This window comes from Zalophus californianus, chromosome X (genome assembly GCF_009762305.2).
Source record: "Zalophus californianus isolate mZalCal1 chromosome X, mZalCal1.pri.v2, whole genome shotgun sequence".
NCBI lineage: Eukaryota > Metazoa > Chordata > Mammalia > Carnivora > Otariidae > Zalophus > Zalophus californianus.
In genome coordinates, this window is record NC_045612.1 from 109040399 (window position 1) to 109055908 (window position 15510).

General features: G+C 41.7%; 1 protein-coding gene and 1 pseudogene across 2 annotated transcripts in view; both read right to left on the minus strand.

The window, feature by feature from the left end:
• PDK3 (pyruvate dehydrogenase kinase 3) overlaps positions 1-15510 on the minus strand; it is a 70428-nt gene that overhangs the window by 27270 nt on the left and 27648 nt on the right. For both annotated transcript variants that reach the window (XM_027609454.2, XM_027609455.2), the window contains exons 5-6: positions 14370-14459; positions 1819-1896 (exon numbers count right to left, since the gene is read on the minus strand). In XM_027609454.2, coding sequence (XP_027465255.1) covers positions 1819-1896; positions 14370-14459 — 168 coding nt within the window. The remainder of the gene's footprint in view (positions 1-1818; positions 1897-14369; positions 14460-15510) is intronic.
• On the minus strand, positions 151-1805 carry LOC113931458 (annotated as a pseudogene).

Genomic DNA, 15510 nt, shown 5'->3' on the forward strand with positions numbered 1-15510 from the left:
AGAATACCAGTTATAGAACATGTATAGTTTCAACCCCATTTACGTAAAAAAACAAAGCTCTGTATGGTCCTGAGAGAGTAAGGGGACTTCCACTTCTTTTTTTTTTTTTTGGCAGATAAAGGTTGGTTTCATTGAATAACTGATCTGTGTTATTGCCGAGGCCACTATGTACAGACAAAAGAGAGGGAGTTTTATTTCTTCGTCTCTTCCTCCTTGGACAGAGTCTTGATGATTTCCTCCTTCTTGGCTTGGAGCTGCTCTTCATGGTGCTTGTGAGCCTCCTTGGTCTTAGATCTGCGGGCCTCAGCCTGGTCAGCCAGAAGCTTCTTGCGAGCCTTGTCGGCCTTCAGCTTGTGGATGTGTTCCATGAGAATCTGCTTGTTCTTGAACACATTACCCTTCACTTTCAGGTACAGGCTGTGATACATGTGGCGGTCGATCTTCCTAGATTCACGGTATCTTCTGAGCAGCCGGCGCAGAATTCTCACCCTCCTCATCCGGGTTGCCTTCTCAGGCATTCGAGCATTGGCAGTACCTTTTCTCTTCCCAGTGCCCATATGTCTGCCCTTCTGGCGGGCCAAAGTGTTTTTACGGCACCGAGCCTGGGAACGGACAGTCACAGGCTTCCGGATGATCAGCCCATCTTCGATCAGTTTTCAGATCTGCTGATGGGAGCTGGCATTGGTGATTCCATTGGTCTCGCTGGGGTCCAACCAGACCTTCTTTTTGCCACAGCAGAGGACACTGGGGACAAGCCTCTTCTGAAGCCTGAGCATACTCATGGCTGCGGCCGCAGCACCGAAAGGAAAGGGGACTTTCACTTCTTACTCTACATTCTCTATTGTTTGTATTTTTCCAAAGAGCATGTCTCTCATAACTGACAAATGAATAAAGGTAACATGCAAATAAATATAGAATCATATGACTAAGATAACAACCAGCTATAACCCTACCATCCAGAAAGCTGTTGTTTGTATCCTTCAAGATACTTTCCACTGAACTTACGCCACTACAAACTTCGATAGCCTGTGTTTAAAAAAACTCAACTTTTTCCATACATTCAATATTCTTTTAAAGCATTATTTTGAATGGCTGCTTAGTATTCTAACCTATGGACATACCACAATTTATTTAAATAATCTTCTATTGTGGAAAACGTGGGTTGTTTTCTAATTTTTCTGTTTAAGAAAACCATTGTGATTGTTATTCTTGTACATACATCTGTGTACACTTTTATTTTCTCATAATAAATTTTCTGAAGTTTAATTTACCGGACCAAAGAATATGACCATTACTGAATTTTAATTTACTGGGCCAAGAGAAAGGACACTGCTAGCATTTTTGGAGAAAGGCTGTATTAATTTAAACTTATACCAGAAATGTGTAAGTGTTGTCGAGAGAGTATTTTTCTAGGCACCAATTCAGAGCATGACAACATTATAATCACTGCCATTTTCAAAGTCAAAACTGGCATTTCTCCATTTTTGTTTGTACTCCTCTGATTTATTAAACACGTTTCCATATGTTTACTGCTGCTTGGCATTTGTTGTTTTGAGAACTGCCTATTCATATGCTTGTGCACTTTCTACCTTGATGACTTCTGTTCCAAGAACTCTGAGTGCAAATTTTGTACATACTCCTGTACAAAAACTCCTTACAACAATATACCTAGGTGACCAAAGAGATAGAAAGGCTTTAAAAAGAAATAAAAGATGAAAAAGCAGCATAATTTGAGGCTGTCACTGAAATACAGCTCAGGTATCATCAGATTTTTAGTCAACTTATTTGTATGTAACGTTAAATTGATTTTTCTTTTACCATTGAATTCTTCGACTTCCAGCTCTGGAGCTACCAGGTAATACTGTTCACACAGCATCTTGGCTGTTTCATAGGCATCTGCAAAGAAAGAAAAAAGTTTAGCTTTAGACATAAGCAGACAGACAAATAAACAAAACCAGGATAGTTACTAACCTGAGGGATTCACAATTAATTATTGCTTTTTAAAAACTAGTCTTTTTTGGCCATAATAGAATTATTATGACTGAACCAGAATTTCTCCTCTTTTAAAGATTTAACGACCACAACAACATCAAAATACCACGCTAATGACAATATGGCCAGTTCTATACTAAGCATACATTTGTTTAGCTTTTAAATATTCCTAAAAGGCATTTTCCATGAAAATCTATAAACTCAAGACTATACTTCTGAACACCATGCAACCTGACTAAATTGCAGCAAAAAGATATTTGTTGTTACAATATTATTGACTATATTCCCTATGCTGTACATCTCTGTGACTTAATGATTTTATAACTGGAAGGTTGTATCTCTTAATCCCCTTCACCAATTTCACCCCTCCACCTGCCCCTCTGGCAACCACCAGTTGTTTCCCTGTATTTATGAGTCTGTTTATTTGCTTTGTTTTTTAGATTTCATATATAAGTGAAATCATATGGTATTTGTCTTTCTCTGTCTGGCTTATCTCACTTAGCATAGTACCCTCTAGGACCATCCATGTTGCCGTGAATGGCAAGACCTCATTCTTTTTGTTTTTTTTTTATGGCTGAGTAATATTCCATTGTATGTATATACCACTTCTTTATTCATTCATCCATCAATGGACACTTGGGCTGCTATTGTGAATAATGCTGCAATAAATGTAGGGGTGCATATATCTTCGAATCAGCGTCTTTGTTTTCCGTGGGTAAATACCCAGAAGTGGAATTACTGGATCATACGGTATCGCTATTTTCAGTTTTTCGAGGACCCTCCATACTGTTTTCCATAGTAGCTGGACCAAATACACTCCCCCAAAGAGTGCACGAGGGTTCCCTTTTCTCTGCATCTGCACCAGCACTTGTTATTTCTTGTCATTCTGATACTAGCCATTCCGACTGCTGTGAGGTGCTATTTTTTTTGTGGGTATGATTTGCATGGTGACAGATGGTGACTACACTTACTATGGTGAACACAGAGTAATGTACAGAATTGTTGAAGTACTATGTTGTACACCTGAAAGTAACATTGTGTGTCAACTATACTTCAATCATAAAAAAATCTTTCTTAATTAAAAAACTATATGACATTCTAGAAAAGGCAAAACCACAGAGACAGTAAAACGATCAGTGGTTTCCAAGGGTTCAGGGGGAGGTAGGAGGGGCAGGGATGAATAGGTAGAGCATGGGGCATTTTTAGGGCAGTGAAACTATTCTGTAGGATACTGCAATGGTGGATACATGTCATTATGCACTTGTTAAAGCCAGGAGAACTATACAACACAAAGAGTGAGCCTTAATGTAATCTAGAGACTTTAGTTAATATATCAATGTTGGGGCGCCTGGGTGGCACAGCTGGTTAAGTGGCCAACTCTTGGTTTCAGCTCGGGTCGTGATCTCAGGGCCGTGAGAGTAAGCCCTGAGTCGGGCTCTGCACTCAGCGTGGAGTCTGCTTCAGATTCTCTCTCCCTCTCCCTCTGCCCCTCCCGCTTGTGCTCTCTCTCTAAAATAAATAAATAAATCTTTAAAAAATAGTAATATATCAATGTTGGTTCATCAACTGAAATAAAAAGAATTTTAAAATACCTTTTTAAATAATAATAATGCCAAAAGTTTTAAGATTTGCCAATTATTTGTAAAGAAATATCAATAAGTATTTGCTGAGTGAATGGGTTTCCATGAGCCACACACTCTAAGTTACTGGGGACACTACCATAGCTTAAAAATGTCCTTTAAGTTAGCTAAAGGTAATAGATTCAGGCTGATATTTATTGAAGTCTGAGGAGCAACAGTTTGCTTTTGAAAGGGAAAAAAAAAGACATAGGGTAAGAAGATCAGGACTTTAAAGAAATAGCTGGAAGAGAATTCAGGCAGTTACATCCCAAAAGCCGGGAAACATTCAGAAAGCAAAGGTGATTATAGACTGCACAGGTGCCCTTTCTCTTGTACTGTAAGCAATCTGTGGTCAGGGTTTGTCTTACACTGGATTTGTAACTCATACAGAACTTAGTATATCTCTATTAGATGGTCAATACACATTCCTTCCTTGGATAAATGTTAAACCTCTTGATAGTTTATTTTTAAACCAGCCTTACTGAGATCGAATTCTCATACCCATGCCAGTCATCCATTTAAAGTGTACACAGAATTCAGTGGTTCAGCACAGGTGCACAGCCGTTCATCCATCACCATCATCAACTTCACACTGTCCTCACCGGGGAAAGAGACTCCATGACCGCTGGTCAGCGTTTACCCCCACCCAGCCCTCGGCAACCACAGGTCTACTTTCTCTCTCTAGATTTGCTATTCTGGACACTTTATGTTAAGTGGAATCACACAATACGTGGTCTTCTGTGTCTGGCTTCTTTCACTTAGCAGAGTGTCTTCAAGGGTCATCCGTGTCTCAGCGTGGGTCAGTACTTCATTCCTCCTTACAGCTGAATAGTATGACACTGCACATATGCACATTTTGTTTATCCATTCATCTGGTGAGGGACATTTGGGTTGTTTCCACTTTGTGGCTATTATGAATAATGCTGCTATGAAGATTCATGTCCAAGTTTTTTTGGTGAACATATGTTTTCATTTCCCTTGGATATATCCCTAGGAGAGGAAAATTGCTTGATCATAAGGTATCACAATGTTTAAACATTTGAGGAAGAGCCAGAATCTTTTCCAAAGTGAGATTTTTCTTTTAAAGTTCCACATTCACAGTTTCTAAAGATCAGATATTCAGATTACTTTAAAATGCTTCGTAGGTTCGTTTGCAATGTTCTCAACTGACACCAGGTCTCTGGAGACTGGCTTATACTTTTTTTAAATCCTCCACATCAATACTGTGCATAGATACTTAAGATTCAAGAGGAACAGGGGTGCCTGGGTGGCTCAGTCATTAAGCAGCTGCCTTTGGCTCAGGTCATGATCCCAGGGTCCTGGGATCGAGCCCCGCGTCGGGCTCCCTGCTCAGCAGGAGGCCTGCTTCTCCCTCTCCCACTCCCCCTGCTTGTGTTCCTTCTCTCGCTGTCTCTCTCTCTGTCAAATAAATAAATAAAATCTTTAAAAAAAAACAAAACAAAAGATTCAAGAGGAACAGAAGAAAGAAAGAGGGAAAAAGTAACCCCTACAGAATTTAAATATATTAAAATTTGACACTGTCAACCTAAAATAATATAAAGATAAGATTCAGGTATGTTCAGACTATAAATTTTGGTTCATGTACTTCATATTGCTACCGAATTAAAATTTTACATAATATTTGACCTCGAAGTAAAAATTCTGATTTTATTAGACTTTTAGAATTAAACCACTATAAAGAATCACAGAGACATTAGATTAACTATGACAAGATGAAACAACGAGGGACAAAGGACATGTTACTAAGAGGAAAAAAATATTTTTTAAAACAGAGTTGATCAGTGTGAAAACAGACATTAAAGTAGGATTGATTTTAAACTCTAATAAAAGAAAATGAAATTTAGAATTATACTAAATTTACAAGTTTTTCCCTAGAGTAGAAGGAACTTCATCAAATACGTGCAAAGTCATCTTGTAAAGAGACAAGAAATCAAGACTCACTCTTTGCTTGGGCTACACCGCTAAACAAGGCTACATCTCCACCTAGTGACACGATAGCACAAAGCCGACTGAGAACCTCCAAGGCCACTTTCCTTCAACCAACAAATACTGACATCTGAAAATGATGCTTCGTTAACCACATACAAAGCCAACACACCTCCACAAAACAAGTGCCCCAAGTATATAACACCTTTAAAGACATTTAAACGCCATTCTTCCATTCACTCTAAAAGGAAAAGAACCCAGTCCCGCTAAATGTGCTAGTTCCTCATGGCACTGGCTTGGCCAGGAGCGTGAGATTATAAGAGCATTATACAGAGAAAGTATTACATCAGTATAACATGTGCAAGATGACAGAGTCCAGAAAGAAACAAGCAACTTGAAACGCAAAGACACAGTATGGTTCCTAAAACCACATGTGAATAAGAATTTTTAAACCATACTCCTAATTATAGTGTATCAATGCTGTAATTAAGAATTGCATTATGGGGGCACCAGGCTGGCTCAGTCTGTAGAGCACTGGATGGCTGGAGCCAATGTTGGGGCATTGTGAAATGGAATAATCCTCCTATCCATGAGAAAGTTTTCAAGGTGCAGTCAGTTATACTGATGACAGATATTCTTTTTGGTCAGACTGGGAACTAAGGCCTAGAGTGTTTTCCAAAGCTGGCTGTATGTAGAATTCATTACCAAGTTAAAAAAAAAAAAGACAGATTATAAAATGAACCCCTGGAAATTATGATACAGCGGGTCTGTATTGAGGCCTAGGAATCCATCTTTTAAAAAACTAAGGGGCGCCTGGGTGGCTCCGTCGGTTAGGTGTCCAACTCTTGGTTTTGGCTCAGGTTTTGATCTCAGGGCTGTGAGACTGAGCCCTGCATTCCATGCTCAGCACAGAGTCTGCTTAAGATTCTCTCTCTCCCTCTCTCCCTCTGCCCTTACCCCTGCTTGTGAACTCTCTCTCTCTAAAATGAATAAATAAATCTTAAAAAAAAAAACTTAGCAAGTAATTCTGAAGAGAAGCTTGATTTGGGGCCCACTTGCCTAGAAAGCCAAGGCTAGGTCATGCTAATTCTGTCACTGTCTCTCCCAGGACATGAATGGTCATGGGGTACTGGGGCGTATGACAGCACATGTATACTCAAACAAAACAATTTCTGTTTAAGTTAAATAACATAAACATGAAAAAGCTTTAAAACAATATAACCAAAATTCAACTACTGGCTTACTAATTCATTTCCTTTATTCTAGAGTAAAATGCAAGTTCTACTTACAATAAGCATTCTAGTAACACTTCTGTTTTTTAATTAGAAGCCAAAATTGTAGAATATGATAATTTACCAAATTATTTTTGTCTGCAATATATTTGGGCCAGTATTTACCACCAAACTTTAAAAGCAAGTATCAGGAAATGACTATTATTGTCACCGAATATAAATGCTATTATTTTAAAAATCTGTTTTCAAGAAAAATAATGATCATAAAGTAACAAAACTGTCGGTGTGGCACACATATATACTTCCCCAGGCTACTCAAACTGTAAACACACAAGACTAAATATATTTTATCTACAGGTTAGGGTGAAGGTTCAACAGCAAGTAGCCCAAAAGATTCAACTTAGCCAGGAATTAGGGGTTTTTTTTTTAAGATTTATTTTTTACTTATTAACCTGAGAGACAAAGAGAGAGAGTGCAAGGTGGGGAGGGGCAGAGGGAGAGGGAAAGATTCTCAAAGCAGACTCCCCACTGAGTGTGGAGCCCAGTGCAGGGCTCCATCCCAGGACCCTGAGATCATGACATGAGCCAAAATCAAGAGTCGGATGCTCAACTGACTGAGCCACCCAGGTGCCCCAGGAATTAGTTTAAAAAAAAAAAGCACACAGGAATGTTTAATAGATTATGTAAATTATTTTATTAGACTTTTTTTTTAAAGATTTATTTATTTATTTTGAGAGAGTGAGAATGAGAGAGAGAGAGTACATGAGAGGGGGGAGGGTTAGAGGGAGAAGCAGGCTCCTCGCTGAGCAGGGAGCCCGATGCGGGACTCGATCCCGGGACTCCAGGATCATGACCTGAGCCGAAAGCAGTCGCTTAACCAACTGAACCACCCAGGAGCCCTTTATTAGACTTTTTTATTAGAAGATTTTCCTATTCAAAATTCACCACAGAATTCTATCAAATATTAGCCCCTATCGTAAAGACACATAATCATTTGTTTACAAATATAAGAGGCTAGACAAGGATAAATTTGAGTGAGTGCTGAAAAACCAAACACGAGGGTGCCAAGGTCCCTAACTTGGGTCTAACAGGATATAAAAAACTTTCAAGCTCAAGTGTAAAAAGCCACTGTCAGTAGAGGTGACATAAATGACCATGAAGCATCACAAAGTCAGAGATATGCTGCTTTAGAAACCCTTCTAAGCTACAAAGAAATCCTGGTAAGGTATGTTTATCATCCTTCTACCCAGAACCCATCCCAAGTGGGAACCAGAGTTTTTTTTATGAACTGGACCTTCTCCTACTCTCCAAACCACAGCCAACTAGACAAGTGGGGACAGAACATCTAATATAGGGCAACCAATCTACAGTTTGACCAGAATCCTAAAACCTGTGGTCATGGGCAAAAAGATGGGCTGAGCCAACTAAATTCATTTGTTGAGAATTTAGGATCAAGACACTCAGGCAGGGCAGAAGACAAAAAGGACACACTGGGAGTTATTATAATCTAGAGGGCCTGGAGTGCCCACCATTCCCCTAAACGAGCTGCCCTAAACAAGTCGGTCAACCTACAGACAAGAGAAAGATGGAGGGACCATGACTTGGCAACCCTAGTTGCAAAGATACACAGAAAACAACCTTGTTTTCTGTTTCCCAGTTCCAATGTCTGTAGCTCCAACTGTGATGTGCTTCCTGCCTTTGGACTACCATGGAACCTACTAGATTCTTTTAATAAGTCTGTTTCTTGTGCTAACACAAGTGGATCTCTGTACCTTGCAACCTGAAGAACCCTAAGTAAGAGCACAAGACATTATTTCTGAACCAGAATAATGACATTGCTCTCAGGATACCATTTGTATGCTGTTATGCTGAGCAATAATAGCACGCAGGAACAACACAGGCAAGTTAACATCACTGTGAGGGCCGACTTCTGTACCAAGCATTTAAGTTTGTACCTTTAAAATGATCCTACCACAGGATTTTCCAATTTATTTCCTGTTTTCTTACAAAGACAGGAGAGACAGGGGTCATAACAGAAGGTACCTCCCAGAGGATAACAGGAACAGCTTTATAACACTAATTCTAGCATTCACTACCAGGAGGCTATAATTTGCAGATGTGTAAAGGTAGATATTAATGTGCTAAGTAAGCAGCAAGGAGTCATGCTTCAGTGTTCTGCACATTTAATCAGTGTTATGCAAGATGTACCCCACTTTTACACATTTATACAACTGCCTAGTCAAAAATAAAAATATTGTCCCTACCCTTCTACATAAAGGTGTTCTGTAGCCTGTCTCAAGAGACCTAAGTGTGCATCGTTGTGCGTTCATGAAGGCTCCGTAAGGCTGTGAGACACACACATGCGCACACATAGGCACATGCGCGTGCACACAGAGCGTGTGGGCTGGAGATGTGACTGTGCTTAACTCATGCAGGGTTTTCACAGCTGCAAAAATCAATAGCAGAGCTGTCAGTGAAACCCAAAACCCCTACTCCCTCCACATCAAGCTTCCAGAAACAGAATGAGAGGAAAACAGTATCTGAGATAGAGATACACCAAGTAAAGTAACTGAGAAATCTAGTAGGATATGAGAAGATAAAAAGCCAACGAAAAAATACCAACTGTTCAAAAAAGGGGAAGGGAGCAGTAAGACTTCACTAAGAGCCAAAAGATACTGTCCTCTTTGAAGGACAGCACTCAGGTGTACTGGGAATAACTGTGAGGCGTGGGCCCTTTGAGACCTTCTGATCATTGCTCCTGGGGCATCTGGGGGTAGAGATTCCAGTGCCTTTCCACCAGAAGACACGCAAGAATTTGCAGGCCTTTTGACCATTGGTGCTCTCCACTTTGTTCATTCCCTCAGTCTTCTCTTGAGCCAGAAAGAGCATCTGCTCAGGTACCGTGACACTCAGAGAATTAAGAGCGGGCCCAGAGGCAATGCAACAGAGAGCTGACTGCTCAAATGTGCTCTAGTCTGCAGGGAGAAGAGACCTTCCGGTTGCCTGCGAGGCTGCCCAGCCCATTTCGCCATGGTAGGAAAGGGACCTGATTTAAGGCCAATACTCCATTGAGGAATAAAAAGAGGCTACACTGTCAGGTGCTAATGCATCTGGGAAGGTCGTGTGTGATGGGCATCAGTGCTGGAGAAGGAGAACAGACAAACACTATGGATTTTGTAAAGACAAGGATTACTCACATTATTTGCTGTTGCATACTCATCTGTCAATGTGGTATGAACTCAAATGTATAAAACAACATTCTCACCGAGTTATGAAAACAGGTATTGTTATTCTCTTTTCTTTTTCCCCAATATTTTCTAAACTTTCTTCAATTAGCACTTTTTAGTATTTTGGTACCATGGTATTAGTCCTCTCAACTGACCCAACTGGGGACAGGAGTTGGATCACTGACAAAAATGCTGGATAAAGTAGGAAGCCCCAAAGTATGACTATTATTGTAAATACTAACTTCAAAATGCACATTTGAATATATAATTATCCTCTGCCAACCTTTTCAGATGTGGCCAAAGCCTTTTCCTTCAATATGGATCGGTTTGGGGTTCCAGGTCATCTTTCTTAGATAAACTATGCCACATATATCTGTGAATTCCTATCCCTATCCCTTTAAAAAGTAATAAACTTAAAGATACTTGTGAAGCAACATGAGCTCAGGTTCTTCCTGAGATTTTTACTCAGCACTGCCCTGTAACCTAAAAGCTATCTGTTCACTGTCATTCCTTACATTTTTAAGAGACTCTTCTTTATCAAGTCTTTCCAAAGCATTCAACTTGATTTTAATGGACATAAGTCTCTTTTCTGTACTCCCATTTCTTCAGTTTACATAATACTGAAATAAATTATGGAGTCACAACAGGTGCAAAACTTATACCAATGGTCTGAGGACAAGTAAATGGCCCTTAGTAAGCATCCACCTCACCAGGTGGAAAAAGCACAAGAGCATTCTAGAAAGTATGCACAAGCATACTGAGTGTGCTGTGGGTATGAGTAGGCACGATTTGTGAAGGGAATGAAGGGTGGCAGAAGAGTTGACTGTGTGAACGCAGCTTGATGTGTTTATGCACTTTCCGAAACTGAAACCACCCTCCGCTGCTCAGTTCCTTATGGGAAGGGGCTGTCGAAAGACAAACAACCTGCTTTGAAAGATGCAGTGGGGGGAGCAGGGAGCACGCGAGCCCTTCCTCTTTACCACATGAGTGTGGGGCAGGAATGTGTGTGCAAGCGTGGGTGTCAGGGGAAGTGGTGATCTGAGTGGCCGAAGAGCACAGGGGGTGACTGTCACATGCCCCGGCATCACCAGGAATCCAGGCTCTACGTTATGCCGACAAGTGGCAGGAATGATGACATGATGACACTGCCGAAGCGTCATTCACAGCACAACAGGGGTGCCCCTGGGTAAAAAGTGGCAAACAGCCAGAGAAAGAGAGGAGTCAGAGCTGTGAGTAAGCACAGGAGGAGGAAGGGGACGATGTGGCCCGTGGTCAGACCCTGACTCCAAAGGACGAAGAAATCAGGAGGCTGTGAGGTAGACCGGAGGCATAAACTCCCCACTTTCTGTCTTTCACCTATCAGTCCAACTGCTTTGCACCTTCAGCTAGTTTTCACTACAAAACTGCTGTCCCTAGGAGGGATGCAGAAGTGGTTGAGAGCAATTCCGGCCCTTGAGAAATTTACCGCGCAGTCAGAGAGCCCAACGAAAGTACAGGTAAGGCCACGACCGCAAGTACAGAACAAGGGCGGGGAAGAGCAGCGCAGACAGGAAGTGCCGCAGAACGGCAGAATCTTTGCACCTGAAGAGTCAAGGGCAGCAGGCTCCTCCTCATCCTCTCCTCCGACCTGACTTCCTGACCCACGTTAGCGCCACTTCACCTCTCTGCACCACAGAAGTGCTACCAGGTGCCCAGAACACTCTTACTTATCTAGTTGCACTGATTCATCGCTTAAATCTCTCAAAGGGAATGAAAGACTGAAGAATCAATGAGATGATAAACACGGGTCTGTATAAGGACTCCTCACGTACCCATTACCAACCTCAACAGTTTTCAACACGTGCCCAGTCTTTTCTGTTTGTGTCATTTTGAGGCAAAACCCACATGTCATTCTACATGTGTTAACATTTCAAAATAGCATTCTAGAAGCTAGGACACCTTAAAAAAACATAATCACAATACTGGTATCACACCTAAAAAATGAGAAGCCAAACGACTTATACGATGACCCAGGACCACCGTTAGTAAACTTGCCTGCAGTCCTTACTGGGTGCGAGCCCTGCTTCGGGAGCTCTCTCTATAGTAACTCATTTAACCCTATGATAAAGATGACTTATCAAAAGCACCATTTTATAGGTGAAGAAACTGAGGCCCAAAGAAGTTAACATAACATGTTCAAGGTTGCCCAGCTAACCCAAGTGTCCATCAGCTGATGAATCAACAAAATGCAGTATAGCCATACAACAGAATGTTACTCAGCAGTGAGGAATGAAGTACTAACCCACGTTGTGACACGGAGGACCCTTAAAGACACCCTGCTAAGTGAAAGAAGCCAGACATAGAAGGCCACGTATTGTGTGATTCCACTTATGTAATGTGTCCAGAATAGCAAATCTAGAGAGAGAAAGTAGATCCATTGTTGCCGAGGCCTGGGTGGGGGGAAACGCTGGCCAGCGGTCATGGAGTCTCTTTCCCCGGTGAGGACAGTGTGAAGTTGATGGTGGTGATGGACGCACGGCTGTGCACCTGTGCTGAATCACTGAAAACCAATGAATTGTGTGTACACTTTAAAATGGGTGACTTGTGGGCACCTGGGTGACTCAGATGGTTGGGCGTCTGCCTTCGGCTCAGGTCATGATCCTGGAGTTCCAGGATCAAGTCCCGCATCGGGCTCCCTCCTCCTTGGGAGCCTGCTTCTTCCTCTGCCTCTCTCTCTCTCTCTCTCTCTCTCTGTCTCTCATGAATAAATGAATAAAATCTTTAAAAAAAATAAATATAATAAAATGGGTGACTTGTATGGATATGAGAATTCAAACTCAGTAAGGCTGTTTTTAAAAAAGTAAATTATCAAAAGGTTTAACATTTATCAAACCAAGGAATATTCATGGACCATCTTAAAGGTATATATTACATTCTATATGAGTTATAAAACATATGTAAAACATAAAAGCAGACCTCAAATTGCTTGTAGTTCAAAAGAAAAGGCATATATGCAGTACATAATAATGCCCTTTTGCTTTCCGAATTTGTGCCTTTTTCTCTAAGGGCAGTCAACTACCTGAACCAGGCTTTCTGATTCACAAAAGCTATTGGGCTAGGGTCCGATGAACACATGCTAGAAAAAGACTGATCCTGCTCCCCTTCCACCTGCGACCTGCAGAGGTCATGATCAACCACCGGGTTACCTTGTGAGCGAGCAATCTACAGGATTCTTAGAGAGCTGAGGCTGGGCCTATTCACCTTATAATTGAAATAATTCGAGTAGATGTATCCTACCTAAATCGAGGCCAGAACAGCTCAAAGATCCTTGGGTGAACTAAGGCCACCATGCCTGGGTCCTTCTCCCTGGGTTTAGCAATGCCCAGAGTAAACAAATAGTACAGGTTTTCCTTACCGATAGCCACTGAAGGTCTGGTCTGTTCCCCCAATGGGGAGGCTGCACCTACTAGGCCACCTCCCTTGGCCCTCTAAGCTCAAACAGCAAAGGTCACTCTGCTTGAGGTGGGCTTGAGAGCTTCACCAAGAAGACAAGGCCCTTGTCTGCTTCCTACTGAGCTACACAGTTCAGAAAAAGTAGGAGCATCTAAGATCTGTGATGAAAACTGGGAAAGCTGTGGTCATGAAAACGTGTGGGTGTTTAGAGGAGAGAGAGGAAGGCCACAGTAGGAGATCCAATCTTGGGAAGGGTATTTTGGGGATCTGAAGCTGCACAGAGTAACTGTAACACTGGAAAAAAAAAAACCCTGAAAAGGTCCAGGCACCTGGTGGGTCACTTACAACCAGGAAGGCTTTCTGGGGGTAACACTTACCTTAAATAAATAATGAGGAAACTGATGTTCAAATTCAAAGTGCCTGGGTACCAAGGATGTATGGCTGTGGGGCTCTGTTCTACCCTAAGGCTACTAGAACAGTGTCCAACCAGCCCGATGGCCAGTGAACCTGTGAAGCTCACATGCCACATAGATGCCCAAACCTGGGGTGCACACCAAAAAGATGCTGGAATTTTATAAACATGTGAATTTAGCCGAACTTTAGAACGTGGATTTACATTTTCTAGAAGTTTCAGATAGTGGGAGCAATCAAAACTTAGAATGTTTCTTAAGCTAACAACCATTTAGTGTTTAAGACAAAACTAGTCAATGAGGTAGAAACTCCCATTTCAAACACTGCTAATTATGCATCTTTTCCTGAACTGCCCAGAAAGAACATCTATTTGGCACAAGTGGTCTGGGCCCAGAGTGGCCTGATGAATCAGCAAAGAACTCAGCACCATAACATTATGGCCGAGTTGCCTCATCTAAACCACAGTCCTACTTGGCCTACAATCACTAACATTATAGTGGTCTCCTTACCTTTCACGACATCAGCCACATTGCAGGTGGGATCAATACTTCCAATGTGTTTAGGATGAGCAGGATTAGTGTCACCACCAAACAGAAGTGCTAAACAAACACAAAAGGGAAGGGAGAGATTAAAAACAAAGCAGGCAATGTAGCCTTACAAGTTTTGAAAGGACTGTCTTATTTGCAAGAATCATTTTAGCATCCAGAGTGAGTGACTTAAAGCTAGAGAACACATACAATGAGGGGTGATCAGCTCTACTGGATGGCAAAGGAGGAAGGACATGCTCTAAGATCTGCTGGTTGCAGTTAGCAGGTCTGAAAGCAGTAAGACGTGCCAGGGGTCCAGCCCTTTTCTCCCTGACCCCATATGACTTGGATGAAACAGTTATTTTCCTCCTCAGCCAAGTTTACTCACCTTCTCGGTACTACTCCAGACAGTGATTCCAACATTCACTACTTATTTAGAAAATGCAGTCTGTACTGTTAGTGCAGGCCTGTGAAGTGACTTCACTGGGAATATTTTAAATGCCTCCATCACGGGGAGTAGTTTTCAAATATTTTTTTTTTTTGTTCAAGTACCTTTCAAACTACACTAAAGGGGCACCTGGGTGGCTCAGTTGGTTAAGCGACTGCCTTCGGCTCAGGTCATGATCCTGGAGTCCCGGGATTGAGTCCCACATCAGGCTCCCTGTTCAGTGGGGAGTCTGCTTCTCCCTCTGACCCTCCCCACTCTCATGTGCTCTCTCTCTCTCATTCTCACTCTCTCAAATAAATGAATAAATAAAATCTTAAAAAAAACTACATTCAAATACCTCCACAATACACAAGATTTACAAAATACTGCTTCTGAATAAAAGCCAAAGGGAGCCCCAAAGAAAAAAGTAATCTGAATCCAAATGTTTATAAGTGTACTTATTTTCAAATCAAACAAAAATTGGGGATAACTTAGATTCCACAAAAGGAGAATTTAAATTAGGGGATAAAATAGGGAAGATTTTGGGATGCTTGGGTGGCTCAGTTGTTTAAGCGTCTGCCTTTGGCTCAGGTCATGATCCCAGGGTCCTGGGATCAAGCCCTACATCGGGCTCCTTGCTCTGCAGGGAGCCTGCTTCTCCCTCTGCCTGCTGCTCCCCCTGCTTGTGCTCTCTCT